Source organism: Vollenhovia emeryi, unplaced genomic scaffold (genome assembly GCF_000949405.1).
Source record: "Vollenhovia emeryi isolate VEMERY1.0 unplaced genomic scaffold, V.emery_V1.0 DF939131.1, whole genome shotgun sequence".
In the NCBI taxonomy this organism is placed as follows: Eukaryota; Metazoa; Arthropoda; class Insecta; order Hymenoptera; family Formicidae; genus Vollenhovia; species Vollenhovia emeryi.
Genome location: NW_011967235.1, coordinates 38656 through 55115, shown reverse-complemented (window position 1 = coordinate 55115; position 16460 = coordinate 38656). Strand labels below are relative to the sequence as shown.

At 37.4% G+C, this 16460-nt stretch overlaps 1 protein-coding gene across 4 annotated transcripts; it reads left to right on the top strand.

Annotated features, from left to right (window-relative positions):
• The first annotated feature begins 2674 nt into the window (after positions 1-2674).
• LOC105568095 (glutamyl aminopeptidase-like) lies at positions 2675-10882 on the top strand. 4 transcript variants are annotated; one of them, XM_012023484.1, is made up of 15 exons: positions 2675-2754; positions 4688-5015; positions 6561-6981; positions 7083-7230; positions 7319-7592; positions 7718-7888; positions 7953-8050; positions 8152-8286; positions 8390-8688; positions 8763-8848; positions 8951-9075; positions 9244-9456; positions 9536-9779; positions 9855-9987; positions 10078-10882. In XM_012023484.1, exons 2-15 carry the CDS (start codon positions 4793-4795, stop codon positions 10454-10456), a joined length of 2949 nt encoding a protein of 982 aa, XP_011878874.1. In that variant the 5' UTR covers positions 2675-2754; positions 4688-4792; the 3' UTR covers positions 10457-10882. The 4 variants fall into 4 exon arrangements, with proteins under 4 accessions (XP_011878874.1, XP_011878873.1, XP_011878876.1 ...); XM_012023483.1 differs by lacking the exon at positions 2675-2754 and adding an exon at positions 3437-3646; XM_012023486.1 differs by lacking the exons at positions 2675-2754; positions 4688-5015 and adding exons at positions 5323-5341; positions 6327-6417.
• Positions 10883-16460: the final 5578 nt, after the last annotated feature.

The following is a 16460-nucleotide window of genomic DNA, read 5'->3' as shown; positions in this document are numbered from 1 at the left end:
AGGTCGCCGCACTAATTCGCTCGCCGAACGTCGAACCGGCAGGTAGCGACGAGAGTCGCTCCGTGCGTCTTATTAATTTTGTGTTATCGGTCTCCAAAACGCGATCACGATAAACGTGGGGGTAAAACGTTATTGATTTGTACACGTTTATTAGTAATAAATAACGTTCATCGATTAATTATTACAACTTGTAATTTTTGCACGTTTAAGCGGCGGCTTTTATCAACGTAGATTTCACGAGAGCAACTCATTAAAAATATGAATGTAAACCGTGGTACTTCGTCGCGATTACATCTCGTTTACGCACCGCGCTTTTAATTATCTGTCGATTTCGTATAATCTGTTCAATTTTCGGGGCAAAAAGAAAGAAATTTGTGCGGTTCTGGCGTTTGCACTGTAATTCGCTCTGTCGTTCTTCGCGACTCGAACTGGCACGAAGTAGATAAAGTCGCTTATCGCACGTCATTACATTTACATTATGTAAATGTAATCGAAAATAATCTCGATTAACTATTGCAATTAATAACAATTATTTGCCGCTGGAAATTTCGCTCACATTATTCACTTCGAGGATTAGATTGAATAGCAATAAAGATTGTAAAATATCGTTTCGTTGCGGACTAATAACTACTTATTTACCGCGGATTATGCTTGGATTATACTTGGATACCGTTACTCGCGTTGCGTTTTATATCGCTAATTTAAAAGTGATTCATCTACTTCTTCCTAATCAAAAATGCAAGTTGTTAACTTGAATAATTTGTATAGCAGAAGTCGCGCGATATTTGTTCATACTTTTTCGTGGGTTCCGTTTCTCCATGGTATTTCACATCGCGTAGGGAAATGTCCAAAATTTCGCGCGATAATTTTCGCGAGTGAGTGCTGCGTAAGTGCAACAAGGACATTTGAGAGGAGGAGGAGGCTTGGGAGACATCGGGCAACGGCAGAACAATCACGAGGTGAGTGTTTTACATTTTTATATTAATTGCTACTCGTACAAAATAAAGCATCTGTTCTCTGTTTTTGTTTTATTTGTTCAAATGATTCAAACGAGGATTCAAATAAGTGCTAAAGACAAAAATATACGTCTAAAATTTGGTGAGTTTATATTTAAAAGGAAGACTCTTTTGAACATTTTACAATTATTTTCCGATTAAATTGTATGTGATCGGTGATCGGAGATGTGATCGGTTTTCAATCAAGTTTCATCGGTAACTGCATTTCATCGGATAAATTTCATCGGATGTATCCATAATTTAATCGGTAAAATTAACCATCGGAAACGCTGTTTAATTTGGTTTCATTATTAATTTGGTTTAAATTGGTTTATCCGATGACAAATTTTCTCAGTGTGTAGTTACTTAAACAGCTTACGAATTATAATACTTTGAAGACTTTGAAATTTGCATGAACTTGAAAATTTCAATAGTGATGGTTAATATTGAAAGTTTATATAAACACATGTCATAGTATTAAGTGGTCATTCCGTTTTAACGGCCCCAAAACTATGCTCATCTTTAACAATTGTTTTCACAGTAAATACACCATACAATAAAATTAATCTTTTTGGGACTTATTAGGGCACTCTTAAACAACACAAAAAAATGTTTGTCATAATTTAAACAATTTTTTAATTAAGCGTTTTCTACACCGTTCGAATGGCGTGTCAAAAAAGATGCAAGTCCGCTGCGTTGATGCCACTTTTATCATTAAGGCTTACCTGAAGCAATTAATCAACAAGATTCTTAATCTATATGAGTGTCGCTATGTCCTGAACCTCAATTAATAATTTTTATTTAAGAATAACAAAATGATGGCGGTTTGAAAAAAGTTTGAAAAAGAGCTTTTTCCAAACTGGCACCATTTTGTTATTTTTAAATAAAAATTATTAATTGAGGTGCGGAATGTTTCAGGTAAGCCTGAACGATAAAAGTCATCAACGCAGCGGATTGGCATCTTTTTTGACGCACTATTTGAACGGTATAGAAAACTCTTCATTAAAAAATTGTTTAAATTATGACAAAAATTTTTTTGTGTGATTTAAAAGTGCCCTAATAAATCCCAAAAAGATTAATTTTATTGTATGGTGTATTTGTTGTAAAAAAATTGTTAAAGATAAGCATAGTTTTTGGAGCCGTTAAAATGGAATGACCCCTTGAACAATATCATGTAAAACTATGAGAGACTTAAAAAGAAAACTATCCCTCTATTTCACATGGAACCCCCATGTATGATTTAATCTTATAATGAGAGAGTATGAATGAATCAAGCGTTCCTAAATTGTACTCTCGAAAATACGATGTGGGTGCGCTCCACTTATTAGCCTCGCCTCGTAGCCGGGGGTCGTTAATTATATCAATTTCGGCGGACGTTAATGAACGCGTGCGTACGCGACGGTTAATTCAAGCCAATTTTGCTCGCGAATTTGAATGCAGGTCGGCCGTGTCGCCGACATTGTGTCATATCCAATTAAGAACGATTTTCGTTAGAGAATCGGCTCTCGCATACCGTCACCAACGACAGTTAGACGCGCAGTTTCTCTCGTATGGCCATGCGAGAAGGAGATCGAGAAGTAAAACTGAATGATAGATCTTTAACTGAAAGACGTTTCTACGAGCTTTTAATTTTAAAGGACTTGCATTGTGTTTGACTACTTCCTACAGTGTTTCTTGTATTTCGCGTAGTGCTTCTTGTACTTCAATTTATTGTGCAGAGAAAAACCCCATGGAAAGCAAATATATACGCGCAGAGAACGTATGTCAAAAAATAATAGGATAAGTATTCTCTGGATTTTTCCGTACTTTTATCCTCAAACAAGAATATGTGGCAATAAAATAGTTACAGTTTGAAAAAATTCTCAGGGAAATTTTCAATATGTCATTAATCGACGAGTAAATGTTTTTTAGGAAACTTTGATCGATAAAACTACAGTTTCTTTTTCGTGATTCATTTTTGTGGGGAAAAGATAACTTTAGTTAGTAGCAATTTTCGGAAAGAATAGCTTTACAAACTATTTCCAATATTTTTCGCGAATCTTTTTAATTGTAAATATTTGTAGAATCGATCCCTGAATAATTAATTAAGAGAAAGATAAAAAAGCGAAGAGATGGACAGACGAAGGTCTATGTAGCGTGTGCAAACAATATATCGATAATTATATTTTGTTTGTCATCTTCTCCCCAAAACATGGATTTTCCACAAATATAAATTCATTAACACATTTTATGTCATTAGCAAATTATGATTACCTTGACCACCCTGAAAGTTGCGCGAAATCGAAGGACAGAGTTGATACAAGTGTCAAAAGCAATCGGTCGGATTATTGTCAATCGGGTAGATTGGAAAATTTCGCGTAGCACGGAAATTTTTCAGACGCGCAGCGATAAGAACATCGGCTATAAAAACATTGCGCGGGATTGCATATTCACACGATTGCGTTTTGCACCGTGATCGGCTTGTCGCTCGATATGTGGGTAGTGCGCCGATGAGGTAATCCGAGGACGAAAGTCACGAGAAAGTGCGAACAGGCAAGGTGGGCCTCGTTTGTACCTCGTAGCTCCATTTATACTGCTAGAGTTACTAACTTCAGAACACGAATTGTCCTGCTGCAAGCGTAACACGCCACTCGATCTCTTGAAAGCGTCAGGTAAAAATTTCATTTGCAATTTCACTTATGAATAGACGAAATTGTAGCATATAAGTAATAATTAATTAATCGAGGATGATTTGACTTTTGTGAAATTGTGCTCGTGTTAATCGCACAGTGAAATATCCACGTGTGCCAATAATTCTCATTGTCAGCGGTGAAACGCCGAGTCTTGCGTTTAGTAATCGGGATTTGCACGCGCGAGGCAACACGTGTGCATGCTGCGAGGTGGACCACGCATTAAGCTTACGTATCGAGTACGCTAGAGTGGATTATAGTGTGGCGCGGTGCACCTTTTAACTGCGATAATTTATTTCTAAGGAGTCACCGAGGGAGTTTGTATCGTCATTTATTGCCTGCGTCAAGCGCGTATAGATGTTATCTGCGTCACGGAAAATTGGAGCACAGAGGCCCATTTTGACCAATTATGCAGGTTTACCAATTATGCGTGTCGGAAGAGCATTTAATCGGTTAATCGTATTGTTATTCGTACACTGAGAAAAAATGTCCGATTAAATATAATCGGATAATCCAATTACGTAATAACAAATCCAATTATATCCAATTAAATTGTACATCCGACGAAAAATATGATCGGTTTTTCAATCTAATTTTATATTAAATTATACTAAATTCATCGGTAACTGCATTTCGTCGAATAAATTTCAGCGGATGTATCCGCAATTTAATTGGAAAACGTAATCGGGAAAAATTAACCATCGGAAACACACTATTTAATAGGTTTGTCCGATGAAAATTTTTCTCAGTGTACTATTGCAGAGCAAACTATTTCGACTGTGATTTTGTTTTCAATTAAACAAGTAGCGGAATACAGAATAATCCTCTCTCCTCGCAAATAGGCGATGAACGTGATTGCTTCGAAGCTGCGATTCAAGATAAAAAATTATGCGTATACGTCGTCGATTTTCAAAGTGTTCCGTTCAAGAAAATTGTTTAACTCCACGTTAATTTTTCATACTCCGAGTACCAGTTATCGACGGGTGTCTCGTTAATTTTATAATTTTTTTCGCGATTTTTTAGGTGTTTGAAGGTCGACCGTCCGCTTTACGCTTTGCGTAAAGTATTTGAGAGCCGGCGGAGGGTAGCGAGTTAAACTACGCGGTATCCCTCGTGTTCACCCCAACAATGGGCAGCAGCAAAGTCGAAAGCCGACCGAAAGGCGGCGCACCTCGACTGAACGCAGCATCAGCAACGTTATCGGAGTCACTTCGTCGTGGCAACGTAGTTTCCGCACTGCTCTGCTTTGCCTGCGGCGCCTGCTTTGTCCTCAGTTTGATTTGTACCTGCCTGGCGACATTGGTCGTTTTACTGGATCATTCCGTTGAGGCAGCAAGCTACGTTCGACACGGTGAGAGCACTGATAAATTCAACTACTATCAGTAGCAAAGTGGAGTAGAGTTCTACAGCCGGAAACTGTAACGCTCCGGCATTAATATTGCGTCGCGTTTGCTAATTTACTTATCTCAGATCCGTAAATTTTCGAAAGAGCAGAGATTGTTCCGCAAGAAGAGCGAGAAAACCTCGCGAAGTACTACTTGGAACGTATTCCAAGTGTGTTCAACGAAAGTTTACTCGGCGCATTTCTGTTGAGTGACGAGTTGTATTGAATTGTGATCGGTTTAATAGAAAAAATTCCGACTGGCTGATTCGGCGGAAAAATTCCATGTAAATTCGGTGAGTGACTGTGGTCGATCGCAATGTGATTAAAAGGGACGCTCCCGTTTGTACTTCGTCAACTCGGCCAGCAACGTGACAAGAACGTGACAAGCTTCTCGCGTATCTCGTACGGACATTGTGATTGGCGGTAGATTTAAAAGTGTTTCTGCAGATTTCAGATAGTCTCAGTGGAATCAGCACAGCGAGGCAGCTTCTTCTCGACGTATCAGAATTGCCGGAGTCTTTCTCTAAAGAAACGCATCACGTTTACGCTAATTCTGAAAAACAATTAATACTAGCAAATCTCATCCGAACGACTTGTCGTCTCAATACAGTTGAAAAGATATAACAGATTATGTCTGTCGCTAAGAGCACTGTGTTCGCAAGCTGGTAATTAGTTGACGCTGCGCGAAAGTAACGTTTTCACGTGTCTGGAATTTATCAAACTCTTAAATTTATTCATTGAAATAAAAGCATAGCTTAGGGTCCCGTTGTTCCAACCTCTTGGTAAATTGACTAATACTTAAATCATACGTACGTCTTTGTTTTTCCTTTAAATCAGACAAGGATATAATTTAACTATCAGTTAGCCTGCCAAGAGGTTGGGGCAACCGGCCCTAAGACAACTAGATATCGAAAAACTATTAGATACGAACTACATTAGGTAGAATACTCTTTGAACAGATAAACCCGACTGTTGTCAAGTTTACTGTCTTAAGAGCTTAGATCTCTCAACATCGAAAATGGCCGTGGCTGGTTTTCGATATTGAAAGTTCGATTATCGACACGTAGACGCGTATGTAAGTTTACAAACTATGAATTTGAATTCGCATGTTGCGATACTCCGATTCTCATGTTAAGTTGTTAGCGAAGAAAAACACGTGTCCGAAATCGGGCGAATACGTTACATGCGCATTCTATTACAAATATTTGTTTCGCTGACAATCCATAATGATGCATCGCTTTTCAAAGATATTTCATGGTCGCTTCGATTTGGTTACAGCTCTTCTTTCAGCTTAATCGGAAGATAACCAATTTTCGCTGTCGACGTACATCGCGGGGAATTAGAATTCGTTCTCTTGTCGGTTATATCAGTATGTGAGATTTAATCAAAGATAGTAACAGACAGATAAAGACTGCGATTTCTAGATTATGCGTTAATATTTATCTGCCCGATACGTGACATTTATTCTAGATAACTAGAGATAATTATTACAGGCGTTAATTTTGTTTGCAGACTCGAGTAAACCAGAGGCGTATACAACAATGTCTAATCCAGATGACAGCTTCAGATTGCCAAAGGAAGTCGTACCTAAGCATTACGATCTTCTCTTGCATCCAAACCTTAAAGAGGGCACGTTTTCTGGAAAGACGACTATCCTTATTGATGTCCAAGACGACAGAAGAACCATAGCTCTCCATCGAAAAGATCTCAACATTACATCTGCGAAGCTAGTTACGTACGGCTTAGAGACAGACTACGAAATTGAGATCTCTAACATCAGCGAGCCTACAAAGTATGAGATCTTTGTGATATCAACTAAAACCGAGATTAAACGCGGGTTACATAACTTGAGCCTGGAATTTACTGGAAATCTCAGAGGCAAAATAGTCGGTTTCTACAGCAGCAAATACCAGTATGATAATCGAAAAATCAGGTAACATAAATTGATCATTTTACTAATAAAAGTAGTGCAAAAAATTGTGATAAAATTCGACCATGACAATAATGTGTCTCGTATATTTTTTTAATCGACAGGTACATCGCGACTACTAAATTCGAGCCAACTTATGCGAGACAAGCTTTCCCATGTTTCGACGAACCTGCCTTTAAAGCAGAATTTTCGATAAAACTGGTTCATCCTATGACTGATTGTTATAGTGCCTTATCCAATATGAATGTAAAGGTATACAAATCATTTCTGGCGATATTAATTGTCATTTCTTTCAGAAAATTATTAAACAGTTTATTGAAAAGTTATTTTCTTGCCATAGGAAATAGATGCGAATACACCGCAACAGGGGCTGGCAACAGTGTCATTTGAAAAAACTGTATCCATGTCGACATACCTAGCTTGTTTTATTATCAGTGATTTTGTCAGTACAAGCAAGATGGCAAAGGGTTTAAATGGTGAACAATTTCCAGTCAGTGTCTATACCACAAAAATTCAGCCGGAAGAAAAGAGAATTTTCGCAGTGGATATTGGCGTGAAAGCTATCGAATATTACATAAACTTATTCAAAATAAATTATCCATTACCAAAACTCGGTAAATATGCAACAAAAATTTACGAAGAGAGAGATCTGTTAATTAAAATAAAAAAAATTTGCCATTTAAAGGTCCCGGTGGATTTATTTTTAAGTACATACTATATAACTTTGTTTATTGTGCAGATATGGCCGGTATTCCTGATTTTATGTCCGGCGCTATGGAAAATTGGGGTTTAGTAACTTATAGAGAGTCAAGAATTCTTTATGACGAGTATGAAAACTCCATTTACGATAAGCGCGATGTCGTTAACGTAATCTGTCACGAATTGGCGCACATGTGGTTTGGAAATTACGGTAAATATTTTATAACAATGAATTGTAGTGAATAAAAATGTTATATGTACCCTTTCTTTTTCAGTTACCATGAAATGGTGGAATGATTTATGGCTCAATGAGGGTTTCGCTACATTTATGGCATCTAAATGTTCAGATGCGATTCTACCAAAACAAGGATATGTTAGTTCAATATGATCCGAAATTTTAATATGAATGAAACGTTGATGTAAATATTTGAAATATGAGAGAAAATCTCTGTAATATATGAATATTGTTTCCAGATGGAGGAATTTCCTGTTGAAGTAATGCAGAAGGTGTTCGTTTCCGATGCAAAATTGAGTTCTCATCCTATAGTTTACGACATCCAAAATCCAGATGATATCTCATCATTCTTTGATGGAATATCTTATAAAAAGGTACATGCGATTAAAACATAACACGTAATAATGGCCTTCGTACTTTTTATTTATAATTCTTTATCGTGTCTTATCTATTTACTCCAACTGCGATCTACTTTAGGGAGCATCTATAATTCGTATGATGGAGAACTTCTTTGGATCTGACGTCTTTTTCGGTTCAATTAGTACCTATTTGAATAAGTATGCCTTTGGGAATGCCGAGACGGCGGATCTCTTTAAGGTTTTGCAAGATTCGGTCGGAGACAAATTAGACGTCACAGCTATAATGGACACTTGGACGCGACAAGAAGGCTACCCTGTTATCAACGTGAGAAAGGAAGGAAACAAATTTATATTAACTCAAAAACGTTTCCTGGACGACCAAGATGCCAAATCTGATCCCTCAAAATCCAAATACGGGTGAGTTACTTTCTTTACTTTATCTCGAGGCAGTAATCGGCAAACATATTTTAAAATCATGTTACACCTTGCAGATATCGATGGACCATACCCGTAACTTATATCACTAACAAAAAATCGGTACCCACTCTTGTATGGTTCGACAAGGATAAGGACGAAGGTTTGAATTTATAATTTACAATTTTCTAATTTGCAATTTCTTTTTTGTACAAATTACGCCTGTACCTTTTTTGCTCTTATTGTAAAACGCTATATCTTACAGTTACAATTGAGGTCGCAGAAAACGTTAGATGGTTGAAATTAAATGCCGGCCAAGTTGGCTTTTATCGAGTTAATTATAACGAAGAGTGGAATACTTTCAAGCAGGTGTTCCACGTACACTTTACGGTAAAATCGCACATCTTTTCCATTCAATGCGAGAGTTTTTGTAAATAAAACTCTATAATTTTACAGATTAACATTACTTTGTTATTTTCGCTTTGTGATCAGTACTCTTCGAGGGTTTACTTATTACGTTCTCTTATTATATCTCTTCCCCCCTTTTTTTTGTTATAGAGAATATCATCGTGTGATCGGGCGAATCTTTTAGATGATTTATTTAGCTTAGCTGATGCTGGAGAGCTCGATTATGACATTGTGATGAATATAATAAACGATTATCTCACCGAGGAGTATCAGACTCTTCCATGGGCAGTTGCAAAATCGAAATTGATGACGATGTATACTCTTTTATCTTCGAATGGCTCAGAGGTCTCTTCGCTGTTTCAGGTAATACATCAATCTGATCTTTACAAATTACTTTCTGATGCTATCGCGAAAGTCATTTATAATATATAATGTATTCTAGAGGTTTATTCAACGTATGGTAGAAGAAATGTATTACGCAGTAACTTGGTCCGTTAATGATGCCGACGAAGACGTCGATGTACCGTCCACGCGCTTTGACAAGAGAGTACGACCGATAATAATCGAATTGGCCTGTGCAGTCGGTGTATCTGGATGCCTTGAAAAAGCCGGAGAACTCTTCAACGATTGGCTGACACACGAGAAACCGCAACATCCTGACATTCGTGAATTGGTCTATTACTACGGTTAGTCTGTCCAATGTAATCATCGATCTCCATGTCATTCGAGAATTTCTAACGGGATGCAAAATCTTTCGTTAGGTATGCGCCATCTTTCGAATACGGACCAATGGAGTCACATGTTCGATCTATTTACACACGAGACCAATCCTAGCGAGAAAAATAAGCTAATGACAGGATTGGCAGGCATACATTCCACTGAGGCTCTAAAATTGTTAGTATTAAGTCCACTGTCGACAGCTTTTTAAATAGGTTCTTTTATTCAGAATGAAAGAGTGGCACGTACTTCTCTTCTTTCTTTTAGGTACATTAATCAAGCGATTGATGAGAACAATGTCCGCGCTCAAGATTTCTTGAAGTGCTTGACTGTAATTTCGAAAAATCCCGACGGTACGTCGGTAGTCTGGGACTGGGTGCGCGACAACTGGGAATTCCTGGTGAACAGATACACACTGAATGATCGATATCTCGGCGAACTTATACCGTCTATTACAAGTTCCTTTGGCACGCAAACTAAGCTGGACGAGATAAAAGCTTTCTTTGAAAAGTATCCCGAAGCCGGCGCTGGTGCGGAGAGTCGGGCCAAAACTCTCGAGACAGTCACGAAAAATATCAAATGGGTGGCTACAAATGATATAAAGATTCGTAATTGGTTCTACAAAAACCTGCCGCCCAGAGACTAAACGTACCAACAAGAATATCTTTACAAGATAGCCAAAAGAGAAGACGGACTCTCTTAATGCACATCGATTTTTAACAGTTATACAGAAAAACAATTTATTTCTTTTAAATCTTGGTGCGCCTCTCAAATTTTTGCTGGAAATCATTGGAAGCGTGAAGGTAATTAATTGTAATTTGGTATAGAACATTTTGGCCACCTACGATAAGGGAATCGTATTAATATGCTGAATTAATATTGTGATTAAATCTTCTGTGTAATTACTGCGAGAGCGTCGTTGTTACACACTAAATACAAAAGTACCAATTTGCATTTTGCGCGAAACATAGGCCTTTTATGCAACGCATTTACAAATCTTGATACTGATATCTTTAAATACAACTTTATAGAAATAATTTTGTAATTAAATATAGCATGTTTATATCGTTCACTGGTGATTCTTTTCCCCGGCTGTGAATGTTGGATTGTCGGATACATAAAACTTGTAAGACGTATATGAAAATTTGTGAAGGTCGGATCTATTTTGAGATCGATCGTATTTCTATTTCTGTTATAATTGGTTTAATATACTCTCGATTGGCCAGTTATGGTCAATGAGATAATCTGCAGGAATGATAAAAGTCTTTTAGTTCATCGTGATACAGTGCACAAACTCGTTTCCTGACATTACGTGCACGACATAACATACCTCTTGCCAGAATATCTTTTTTATAAAAATAGGTAGACAGATCCGTTTCTTAAATGCAGATTTATTTGTAAATTTATTGGTGCGCAATGAAATGTAGTTAGGATCGCACGCGGGATCAATTGCTTTATCCACGAGGAATAGAATAATCCGTCTCGTCATTTCATGATAGGAGTCGAAAATATTGCGCGCGGAAAACTGTCGACGGCATTTCGCGATACGACTGATATCAGTCGGCCGTGAAAACATTTTTGTGAAATACAAGAGGGCTTATCGAAAAATGCACCGTGTAGAGCTACACGTGAATTGTTTGCCGTTCTATTTGCGCTATCGAGGATTATTTGCATTATTCGAATAGAACTCTAGTGGAGAAAAGCACGATGCGCAATTCCGAGACATAAAGCAGATTTCAAACTGCCGCACATCGGTTTAGCGTTACGTAAACAGAGGGACCCTTGCAACAATATGACATTTCGACAAATGCTGGTTAAGCAACTAATCAAATACGCAGCAGCTCTGTAGCGTCAATGCAAATAATACGAGCGCTTTTAACCAAAGTAATATCGCGGAAAACTGTTTTTATATAACAGGCACGCGCGCACACGTTCTTTTACAATGTATCATCGTTATTTCGTTATAAAGTTACACATTTTTTTCCATATTGTATGTACTTGTATAATATTGATTTGAATTTTATGTGTATTTACATGGAAAGGTACGTCTTGAAGATATCTTTTATTTAACCGGCATAAAATATCAATCACTTTTAAACAATTCTGGATGATGCATTATTTTCTGACAATATTTTATCGAATCAATTCAATATTCGACTACAAGGCTTGAATTATTTAATTACTTATTCAACTACAAACTGTCTCGTATCTCCTACAATTCTTTGTACCGTAGAAAGATACTGAAAACGTAATGGCTCGTCTATGAGCACCAATTAGTTCACAGAACGACGGCTCATAAAATAACACGAAAGTTGAAATTGGAAGCGAGGTAAAGCCGCCTAAATCACCAGTTAAGAAGTATAGCTAATTAGTTAATTTCATTCTCTTGCCCAATGAGAATATCAGCTTGTAATATCACTTTCGAAAAATAATCTGATTCCTCCCTTTTCGAAAAGTGTACTTGTATTATTTTAAGTAAACTCGCGGAAATAAGAAAAGTTTCTACGATCATCTACGAAACAGTCATTCATTGGGGCCCCTCAATTTACTCGGATGACAAAATTTAGTCGAACAATAATAAATTCGCAACTTCAGTGTTTTCTTCGCCATATCTGGCATTTTTAATAATACAGAAAATTTATTGCGAAAAATATTACCTCAGCCAGGGTTTGAACCTGGGCTTCCCTACCCTCTAGGCGGGCGTTTCACCAATTCGACCACTGAGACATGTCATATTTTCTGTAATTTTTCTATATTATTAAAAATGCCAGACATGGTCAAGAAAACACTGAAGTTGTTAATTACTACTGGCGACATTGAAGTATATTCTTATTAACGTCATGAGTGTTTTCTTGACCATACCTGACATTTTTTTAATAATACGAAAAATTTATTGCGAAAAATATTTTTATTTATTATAATATGCCTCGGTGGTCGAATTGGTGAGACGCCCGTCTAGAGCGTAGAGAGGTCCAGGTTCAAACCCTGGCTAAGATAATATTTTTTGCAATAAATTTTCTGTAGTTCTATTCAACGGAAAAGTGCACGTGCAAAAACTGCGAGATTTTATGTTACGGAAATGGAAAAGGTAACATTTCTCTGTATAGAATAATTATTTATTGCAAAAGAGTACTTATATTATTCGGTATCACTCAATTTGTAAATTATTTAAGTGAAATTTCACAATTAGGAAAATTTAAATTTCATTTTTTAATTGATGGTGTGTCTTTAACACAAAAAGTTAAGAATATTTGTTTAAATTCCGGCGTGCATAGCTTATACAATTTCTCCATTTGCCGTATTTTGTCGATCGTTAATAGAGGTTTCGCTGTCATTTCCGCTCAATAAAAATGTGCCAGTTTGTTATTGTGCTCGATTGGCGCCCGTCTTGTGCAAGAAAAGGATCTGTCTTTTATTGGAACAAATGTCACATTTACTCTAAATGATCACGTAAAATTGTCTGCCGTTTGTCCCGCATAGACCATTGGTAGCAGAATCTCTGGTGAATTTAGAATCGATTTCTTCTTCACGGAAATGCCGGGAATAGTCTTTAAGCTATAAGCAGCTAATGAAAACGAAGGGCAGGTAAAACGAGAGTAAAATTGCGGAAATGTAAAAAAATAATAATTTTTTCTTATAGCTTTTAATGGGTTCTTTTCTCTAATAGAGTATTAGTAAAAGATTTAGGTAAAAATATTTAATACTGAAGAGAGAGGTCGAAGAGTTATATTAACGTCTATAACATTAATTATCGATAGATGGAGGATGTTCCGTATACTTTTATTCAACGACTTGTTTACTGAAACAGATGCAAGCCAACTTGATAGTTTTCCTACGGGTGCACATGTGTTGCTGGATTATCATTTGGTGTGCTGCGCAATGAATCATACGACGATTAAACGTTTACTGGCAAACCTCAGCGTAAACAGCAAATCCGATCGAATCTTTTTACGCTGTAGCTGACAAAAATTGGTATATCATATATTTACAATATTTTCAGCTAAGCCATTACAAACACAATACTGATAAAATTAATGCATGTAAAAGGTATATTACTATTCGGTTATTTTTACACCGAGTCGATTGGTTTTCTTAGTGATAGCGTTTCAAAAACATCAAGATTTAATTTATCACTGAGAAAAATTTTCATCGGGTAAACAAATTAAATAGTGTTTTCGATGGCTAATTTTTCCGATTGCGCTTTTCAATTAAATTATGGATACATCCGATGAAATTTATCCGATAAAATGTGATTGAAAAACCGATCACATTTTCATCAACACATGCCTGTTATATTACATTTGTATTGATGTTATGTAATTGTTACTTTGGTGTTTGCTGGGTACAATTTAATTGGATATATCCACATAATTATTATTATATAATTCGATTACCTATCCGATTATATTTAATCGGGCATTTTTCTCAGTGTACGAAATTGTTTCTCAAATAATTAAGTTTATTTACAGATTACTTGTAAATTAATTTTTTCGCGAGATCCTTTTTCCCATGCTTACGCTAACTCGAGGGGAAACGTGTAATTTTATGCAATATCACATGAAGAGGCTCTAAAAAATTTTTACAAAATTACACAAGTACATTCTAAGGTAACGTTATCTCGATTAATTCATATATCCAGACAGAATCGAGCTATAGCGAGTTAAAAATAGTGTGCTGGTGTGTAATTTGACAGCTATTGAGTGCGCTTATCTCCTTTTTCTTATTGACGTCGCAGCTACGTTCGCGGTGCCCTTCAAACGCATTCGTATCGTTTGTGCGTCAGTTGTGGTCATAAACGGGACTCCACGGGGGCTAGAAAGATTGTGGCAATTCGCAAGAAAAATGACGACAAGAAGAATGTCGCTCAAGCAATTAATATCAACTGTATTCTCTTCTCTGCGTTCCACGAACGAATTTCAAATCATCAAGAGAAATCTCACAAAGATTCTCTGCTCTCGCCCTCTCATCCCGCTCGTAGATTGAATGAAACTATTGTTTCGATTAATCTCGCCATATTCAGTTTACAGTCTCGAGACTTAGTAGCTTCATTGCTGATGTGCTCTGTCTGACGTACCGATCTTTTATTTCAGGTTCGCGAATGTATTTGCGGTTTTCCGACGTCGTCGTCCTCTGCAAACGCGCACGGAAGTAAGCAGTTTCGCTAATTTTCCAGTCGAATCGCGATTATTTGGTCTCCACCCCGTGGATTCCGCTCGACTTACTCTCGGTTCTCTCTCCGTACCAAAAGTCAATGACATCATTAACAACATTCTCCCCAAGTCATCACGTCAACAATCGCTGCAATACTGACCCGCGCTTTTTGATAAGATCAAACAGTTCGACGAACAATTGATAAGACAGGACATGTCAACGAACACGCTGATGCAGTCCAACAACCGGATGCTCTCACGATTCGACCAATGGTCCTTGAAGCTCAATTCGGTGGCCGTAAAAAGAGGACGAGTCGCCGCTTATCTTCAGAGAATCCCACGGGACTCTCTTCGTTGATGGTTATTATCTCGAAACGGTTTGACAGTCTCTATCCGTGCAGGATTATATGATCGACACGATAATAGTCTCTTTATTGTTTTGAAATATATAGTCGAAGCTGTGCGTGGATACTTCTTCTGTTTGAAATTGCGAAAAAAGTATGAAGAATTCGCGCTGAAAGAAAAAAATTGAAAATTATTAGGATTCAATCCTGCGCAAAATGCAATATTTCGCAATAGAAACGGATAATTAAGTAGAGCAGGCTTCGTGGGAAATTTCTTTTCCCTCCTCGAGTCCCGCTTTCGAGCCCCTCTTTCGAGTAACTTGGAGTTTCTTAATTGTAGCGCCCTAAGAAATGCATAACTTCTCTACGTAAAAAAAAAAGAAAGAAACATAATAATGTTTCGATATAAAGCTTCGCGTCGCTCTCGGGGGGGTGCAATTTGCTCGGAGCTACGCAAAAAAATATCTCACGGTCCACTCAACGGAACTTCGATCAAACTTCGCTAATAAGAAGATGAAAGAAACATTACACGCGCCGCGCGTTGTTATATCGACGCGCTACAATCGCGGAAAAGAACGGAGAGAATGGACGTCGAATTGACGGGTGAAGCATTAGAACGACATAATGAAATCGCGAAACGGGCGATTCATTTCTATTTAAGAGCACTCACAATAAGAAAGGCGCCGCGAATATTCGTTCGGGTGCATCCAAGTGGAAAGAAACATTGCGTAGCTTTGCGATAGAAATTCCAACGGTCGACTTTTTATTTCGCACAAAATCAGTAAGGGCGCGTGATCGATGTGCGCCATCCATGCGTGATAAGCTACATGACACCCTCGCGAAACTCCATTATCAGTAGGTATTCTCGATTTCACCATTTTTGCCTTTCTTTTATCTGCGCTTTTGTCATGCTATCGTTAATGATTATGTCACGTTGGATAGTTGGGAATTACGAACGTTGAAACGTATAAACCGATAGCAAAAAGCTACCCGTGTTAACTAAAGCAACTAAAGCTAATGAACAATTTATCGCAATTCTCGTTTATCGTAATTCGTTGTTCAAATAAAACTACTTTAATGAGCGCCAGCTGACAGATAATACACCAGCTTATAACGAAACAACGATCCTTAATTAAATTAATTAAAACGAATAAGG